Source organism: Haliotis rufescens, unplaced genomic scaffold, assembly GCF_023055435.1.
Source record: "Haliotis rufescens isolate VD_foot unplaced genomic scaffold, xgHalRufe1.0.p SCAF_9, whole genome shotgun sequence".
NCBI classification, from domain to species: domain Eukaryota; kingdom Metazoa; phylum Mollusca; class Gastropoda; order Lepetellida; family Haliotidae; genus Haliotis; species Haliotis rufescens.
The window spans coordinates 21,291,822-21,299,737 of NW_025964383.1; the positions used below are offsets into that span (position 1 = coordinate 21,291,822).

The window sequence follows — 7,916 nt, forward strand, 5'->3', positions numbered from 1 at the left end:
CCCTACTATGGTGTCTCAGCCCTGCTATGGTGTCTCAGCCCTGCTATGGTGTCTCAGCCCTGCTATGGTGTCTCAGCCCTACTATGGTGTCTCAGCCCTGCTATGGTGTATCAGCCCTGCTATGGTGTCTCAGCCCTGCTATGATGTCTCAGCCCTGCTATGGTGTCTCAGCCCTGCTATGGTGTCTCTAATAAGTTCTAACATTAATTATGACCTGATTTTAAGAAATCCATTAATGAATATTAACATGATTAATCAGCCATCTGTTTTCAAAATGTATTGAAATTTGGCATAGGTGCAGTTAGTAGCGGGGCCTAACAACCCAACAGCAAAATATTTGGCCGTTACCAAAATGAATATTCTATCATGGGCAATAAATATCGAAGTTCAAGTTGGTGCAAAACTTGTAAACCATATTTAAGACCCAACTGCACACTAGCAAGCCACCATGTTTCATCAAATTATCTGCATACAGATTGGAGCAATGGCTAAAAGGTAGGTTTTCCATATTGTTGCCATGAAAACAAAACTTGACTAGCATTTTGGCCTATTTGACTAGTGTGTCAGTTAGCCATGACTGGTCTCTTCCTTGTGACGGACTACCTTGTGACGTACATGACATTGTGACCTCCAGTAACCCTGACAATGACCTTTGCAGTTTAAGTAAAGGCATACAGGTTCCTTCTTATGAAGACAACTGATCTGGTTCAAATCAATGATTTGTTTTCAAAATATTTAACAAATTTTACAAAACGTTTTAAAATCTTGCTCTTAACATGCTTAAGAACCACAGAGCTAAACTTTTGTGTGAATGTAATAAATGGATCCATAATAAGATCCATGTTTGTCCAAGGTATCACTATTTGCACTTAAAATCCCTTTCCTAAACTGTGTTCCAAAATATATATTTACTTCTTCTCAAAATCTTTTACACCAATACTTCTTTAACTCACTATATGTTGAAGTTATAAAAAGTATTAACTCATTAATCAGGTGAGCTACAGGTCCTTGTAATCAACTGTTAATCAACCTTCCTTAACAGTTTTGAAAATCATGTCCGACAGTTCAGGATTGGTGTAGTTCAACAGGATTGTATTCTTGTTTGTAAATGATATATATGCCTTGTGTTATTAATGCAAATCTGTTTATCTGAGGACTGGCTACACTGTCACAAGTGACACACACACACACACTGGGGTGAATGAGTGTGGATGGTTTTACGTCACTTTTAGCGATATTCCAGCAATATCACAGCGGGGGACACCAGAAATGGGCTTAACACATTGTACCAATATGGGGAATCGAACCTAGGCCATCAGCTCGACAAGCGAACGCCTTAACCACTGGGCTACCTCCTGCCCATCAAACACTGGATAAAGGTCACAGCTGATGGGATACTCCAATGATGGATGCTCAGACTCGCTGAGTTGCTTGATGCAATCGTATCCCAATTGCACAGATCGACGCCTTTTGATGTCAATCACTGGATTGTTGGCTGGATTATTAACAGACCTGCATCATATGGCTGGAACAGTGCTGAGTCCGGCATTAAACAAAAACAAAACAACAATAATCTCTATTCAAGGCCTCAGTAGTAAAAGTGTTGGCACTATTATCCAGTTTTGACGCTCAACTTGTTTGAATGATGGACAACTCAATACAATGTTGATGGTCCCAAGGTCTCTGTTACCCTACATTTGCTGTGACGCCAGCACCAAGAATGACTACAACACACAACAAACACGAGCCATGAGATGTCAATATTTTTTATCACCTTTTTTCAGTACTATACCCTGTAAATGTTCCTATTTTTGACAAGAGATCACACATTAATATCAGTTTGGACCCCCAGCCCAACTCATTCATCAAACACGCACCTGGTACACTGAAATAGCAAGTCTAAAGCCAACCAGGCTCTTGGGAGGGGGATGGTCATTGATGCCAGTGAACAGAGTAAGAAGAGTTAGACATAATTCAGTATTCTGTATGTGTATAGATATAAATTACCTCTGTAGATCTGCAATTAATCAATTTAATGCTGTTGTAATGTATGAACTAGGATGATCCTTTAATTGTTTAACATTGAATTTTCGGCCTTCAAACTGTCCTCAATAAACATAAACGTTCTGTGGCAGTGAGTTATTAATTTGGTATCAACATTCACAAATTTGTTTTGATACAGCATCAACATAAAAATGTAGCGATACATCAATATCACGATATACGATGACATCCACAGTGTACACATTGGAATTTTAACCATGGTATGTGTCAGTATGTATGCTTGCTTGGTGTGTGTGTGTGTGTGTGTGTGTGTGTGTGTGTGTTTTGCTTTGGAGTTTGACAATCTTCGCAAGTATTTCAAAAACAAGAAAACATGTTTTTCTATCATTCAGGATTCAAACCTAATGCCCCAATTCGAGATCCATCAGTGTCTATTAAGACAAGTCCTCCTCGTGCGGGTCGGCCATGCATCCAGGGGCCACGTACTCCTTCACATCACTAAGCTGTTCCTTGCAGTTGAAGTTCCCATCTCTCTCTATGAAGTACTGTACAGCATTTAACACCACCACATTGTCTGCGATCTCATACGGCTGGACCTCTAGCCGCTCAGACAATGATTCCAGGTACGACTTCAACACATCGGGATCATGACCAATAATCAACACACAATCATGAATATCTCTACTGGAGAACCCATTACCCTTCAGATAATCAATATTTGCTTTTAATATCGCTTTGTCCCGTGAGAAAACGAGATTCGAACGTGGTCCCAAATTTGAAAATACAGTTTTGGGCAAATCAAGCTGACGGGCTACAAAATTATGGTGTCTGGCTTTGCCTGGTTTGGGTGAAATTGTTCTATGTTGTAGGATGTTGATGAGAGACATCGCAGTGAATTTAGTCAGACCCACGTTGTGCGCTGTCTGGACAGTTCGTTGTAGGGTTGAGAGACTGATCTGCATGAGGTAGAGGTGGTTCAGGAGATCCTTCTTGTTAATGCCCTGGTCCAGCAGGAATACTATTTTCTGCAAGACTGTCTTCAGTGGCACCGCACAATATTTCACATCCAGCTGGGATATATCTACTTGTAATAACCGAGCAACGTGTTCACATCGTTGTTGCTTCTTATCAGTCTTTTCTCTTGCATAAAGAAGTAACTTTTCGGTGTCGAGAAAAAGGTCTTTTGATTCTTTGTCAAACATTCCCACTTTGCCACACTGGATTTTCTGAATTCCAGCTGCTACTTCAGCAAGATCGTCCAACTTCCTTTTAAGGATGAAGCAGTTTTCCCGTACTTCATCCAGAGTGATGCCAGTAGAGAGAAGATAGTCAATCTTGGGTGCGAGTCGTTCCGCAGTTTCAGATTTCAGGAAAGGGTACTGTTTCCCTAGTGTCTCGCAGTCTTCCACTGAACATTGCAACAGTTTTGCAATTTCAAACCTCTCCTTTTTCTGGTGATTTTGGACCAGCTTCTGAAATGCTCCTCTTGAGCGCAGATGAGCGATCTTGACACTTTCCACGTTTACATCCAGATGCCATTTGCGTAATTTCTGGACCGCCTTGAACACTTGTACCTCGGTGAGAAGCAGCACGTCAGGGTTGTTGTGGATGTCGTCGAGGGAGCACCCCACACTTTCCAGGGTCTCCAGACGACTGTGGATACCATGACGGGCTTGGATGTTGGCTGGCTTGCCATACAGGACATTGTTGATTTCATTCAGTATCTGAAAGTAGAAATTTTCCAATCAATGACACCTCTAGTAGAAACCAATAGGATTAAGAAAACCTATTATCTATGTTACATAAACAGTCAAGCTCCTCGCAGCGATAGCCCGTTTGCGAAGCTCTCTATACTATCACAGCCACCAGTCAAAACTCCCCACTGTGGCCCCAACCATGCTTGGAGTTGAACTCGCAACCGACAGACTGTTATGTTTACAAACAAACAACGACTGTCGTGACGCCGAATACACTTACCCCTGCTAAATAACTTTCTTTGTTTGTCAATTTGAATTTCTATTTCATTAAGACTATCATGTTATTGATATATTAAGAATGTAAGGGAGAAGTTGGTTGATATTCGGTTAGTCTGCAATCTCAAAACAATCTGATTATACAAACAACAAAGTAAATTTATCTGGAAAACATGGTCAGTCGTAAACCTTTTCAAAATTCACTATGGCGGCATGCCCAAAGACATAAACAAAAGTATGAATGTTACTACATTTGGGGTAAGAGGCCAAATTTCAAGATTCATGTAATGGCCATGCCCACACTGGTGGCAGCGATGCTACCGAGAGTGTAACGAAGGTGTCATGCGCTGGGAAGGAGCTTGATAAACAGTGTTCAAAAGAATGGCAGTCGCTGGGGTTGTTCTTTGAGGTTTGAATCTAGTGACCACCTTGAACATAAGGGTTATTACAAGGACCCATTGCACTTTCTCATGCTTAGTTTCAAACACTGTACATTGACCCGTGAAGACCTGGGGTAGAATAGGTCTTCAGGAACCCATGCTTGCCAAAAAAAGGACCATGCTTGTCGTAAGAGGCAACTAACGGGATCGGGTGGTCAGGCTTGCTGACTTGCTTTATGCATGTCATCTATCCCAATTGTGTGGATCGATGCTCATGATGTCAATCACTGGATTGTCTGGTCCAGACTCGATTATTCACAGACCGCCGTCATAGAGCTCGAATATTGCTGAAAGCAGTGTTAAACAACAAACAAACATCAAACACAGTATTAGCAATGGGGGTTAGTTCATATTTACAAAATGTTTAACAAATGACAATAATTAATCATGACAGCGATTGTCATTAATGTTTGATTGCTTCTTGCTTAATGTCTCATCCAATAACATTCCTCCTGTATCCTACATGACAATAGCATGTAAATAGTTGAATCCAGTGATTGATATCATGAGCCACAGTGCAAGGTACAATAACGAGAATTCTAACATGAATTTTTAAAATACTTTTGATAAAACCCCTTTGATTGAAATAGCCAATTTGAAAGCCCTATCACCTAATATTTTTAGAATAGTACTTCTTTTAAATCATCGTCAGTAGGCACATTTATATAATTATTTGTTTAATTATAGGTTACAAAATGCAAAGTTGCGGTAATTAGGATATTCAAAGGTTGTGTGGCAATACATTTCGTGCAGAAAACATGATAGAAATCTACAAAGAGAATGTATTTCAAGTTTAACAGTTACCTTGCTAATTGACACTTTTCTTTATAGGACGTTATATATTTTGCGTCACACTGAGTGAAATGACGCGGTGTAGAACTAAACCTTTGCAAGGCTTGCTTGGTTTCGGTGCATTAACAGTTTGCTCTCCATGATATTTTATACATGTAAATACTTTGTGGAAAAAATTTGATAAAACAACCATAATTTGGGGAGGATTATTGTAATAGCGTAATTTTAGGATCAAAAGCGCAATTATAACACCAAAAGCGTAAAGGATGGCATCTCTGAATATTGCATCCGGAAGGACACATCATAATATTTTTAGTGTACCAAAATCTTGACAAAGTCCTGTAATTATAGAATCAAATCTTACACGACACTACAGGAATTCATTAGTTAACAGGACCCTAATATATCCTGTAGGGACCTTTGAACTTAATTATTGGGGGTCCCTTGTACCCCTAGACTTGTAGGTCAAGGTAAAACACATAACTCACTTCATCCTTGTCAGCCGGGATGCCACGGGGCAGCAGTGTGAAACTCTCATCTGGACTGTCTGTCCTTGTCGTCACCAGGCTTGTTCTTCCCTCCACGACACTGGAGCGCAGTCGACACCAGCAGCGAACCAATGTCAACCCCGGTACTTGTGGTCCTCTCACTGTCAACCGGGACTGAGGAACCACAATGCACCGCAGGAAACACCTGGCAGCCATTAGTCTGGAAGTGGAGACGTGATCTTGTTATTTGTTATAAATATTGTACCAGAGAGCCTGAATGAGACAATTAATAAGACTCCAAGCTGCAAAATTATAGCTATGTTGACTGCTCCGCATTTACTATCTGACATCTACTGGTCACTCATACATAGCTGACGCTATAACTCATGCCATCATTATGTACTGAAGTTTGATGCTGATCTTGCCATCCCAGATGTCTTGGGAACTAGGGGTATTATAATTTCTATGATATTCCTGATTTTTTTTTTAAAAGCATTTGAAGGCTGGTTCAAAATCAGGTGGTTGCTAAATGATATGTTTGCCATGAAACTGGTACCTTAACCCTGGGATAACCTACCCAAACCCTAACACATCTAACCCTAAGGTTGGTTGGTTTGTTGTTTACCGCCGCACTCAGCAATATTCCAGCTATATGACGGCGGTCTGTAAATAATCGAGTCTGGACCAGACAATCCAGTGATTAATATCATGAACATCGATACACGCAATTGGGATTGATGACATGCATCAACCAAGTCAAGGAGCCTGACCACCCGATCCCATTAGACGCCTTTTACGACAAGCATAGTCGACTTTTACGGCAAGCATGGGTTGCTGAAGACCTATTCTACCCCGGAATCTTCACGGGTCCTAACCCTAAGGATCGAAAAGGCATGCCAGACCAATGAAGGGAGAGTCTAGATTGGAGACAGAGACAATTAGTATACTATTTGGTGGGGAACAGATTCTATAATCACACCAAACTCACTTATGATATTCACAGCTATGAGTTCACAGCTAATAAGACTCCTATTAATAAATGTAATTAATAAATTACACAGGAACTCTTTATTGGTCAGTAAATAAATATATATCCCCTACATATCAGAATGATCAGTAGAGAACTGGGCATGAATGCAGTATACCCAACATATTCCAAGATTTTGGTAAGTGATGTGCACAAGCTTATTCCTTAGTAACGGTTTCTCTGTTTTTCAGACGCCATTTTTTTCGCCTTGCTAAAATAACAGGGGGTTGAAGGGGCTTCACCCCCACTCAACAGCCTGAATTAAATGCTTTCGTAAAAAAATGAAATGTTTCATTACAAAAGTAGTTACAAAATACTTTATTAGTAGCATCAAACATACATGGCCGATTGGTGTCCGGTATAATGTGTACTGATATATATGGGGTGTGTATATATTTTTATTTACTGACCAATAACGAGTTCCTGTGCTAAATTATCATTTCTCTTCTCTTACATTTACGTGATTTGCCCGAAGCATTTAGTAGTTTTGTGCTGAAGAAAGTATTTTACTGTTGAAATGAGAGAAAACGAAAAACTAAATTCAAAAATCTCTTGTCTGGCCCTAATATATAAATCATTATCAAAAGATGATGTCACTAATCTAGGATAGCTTGGCTCAAACACACTCAAAAATAAACATAGTGTTATTTCAACAAAACTATCATCTCGCATCTACTGACACCAGCAGTAACTGTTAACCTGGTGACCATCAGTGCTGCCATGTGCACGGCATTGAGCGAGTCTGACATTGAGCGTCTGTACGGTATAGACACCGGTCTATCACGGAAACAAGTAACACGCGGGTAGGAAATCACAACAGGCTATTTGTGCATCATTCACAAAGCTATCGTAAAATATTAACAAATATTGACTATACTTACCCACTAAAAAAACCGGGGTACAGCGTTTCATAATTTAGAGATTGCAGCGACCTTGCAGCTAGAAAGGCCGGAAGGTCAAAGTGGATAAATCCGGATCACTTAACCAGCTAGTGCCGTTCTACCGTCTATAGTAAAATACGGACAATATTACATTAGCCACTCTTCAGTGGATCTATTGCACCGTGACTTTCGACTATCTGCATTTAATTTTGTCTAAACCAACTAAGATTTAAATATGGGAGGTATAGCTGTCTGTAATCTATGGAGTCAGCATTAGAAACAAGAAGAAGAAGAAGAGAGAAATGTATTTT

At 40.1% G+C, this 7,916-nt stretch overlaps 1 protein-coding gene across 1 annotated transcript; it reads right to left on the reverse strand.

Annotated features, from left to right (window-relative positions):
* Nucleotides 1–1,750: 1,750 nt before the first annotated feature.
* LOC124144706 lies at nucleotides 1,751–7,704 on the reverse strand. Its single transcript, XM_046514243.2, has 3 exons — nucleotides 7,606–7,704; nucleotides 5,698–5,917; nucleotides 1,751–3,728 (listed from the first exon to the last, which is right to left on the reverse strand). Exons 2-3 carry the CDS (start codon nucleotides 5,911–5,913, stop codon nucleotides 2,439–2,441), a joined length of 1,506 nt encoding a protein of 501 aa, XP_046370199.2. The 5' UTR covers nucleotides 5,914–5,917; nucleotides 7,606–7,704; the 3' UTR covers nucleotides 1,751–2,438.
* Between the last annotated feature and the right edge of the window lie 212 nt (nucleotides 7,705–7,916).

Bases quoted from the DNA above. Each gene is read 5' to 3' on its own strand.
- LOC124144706 (XM_046514243.2), bottom strand. From the start codon at position 5,913: ATGGCTGCCAGGTGTTTCCTGCGGTGCATTGTGGTTCCTCAGTCCCGG. The intron at 3,729-5,697 runs GTGAGTTATGTG...TTCTACTTTCAG, and splicing joins TCCCGGCTGACAAGGATGAA to ATACTGAATGAAATCAACAA.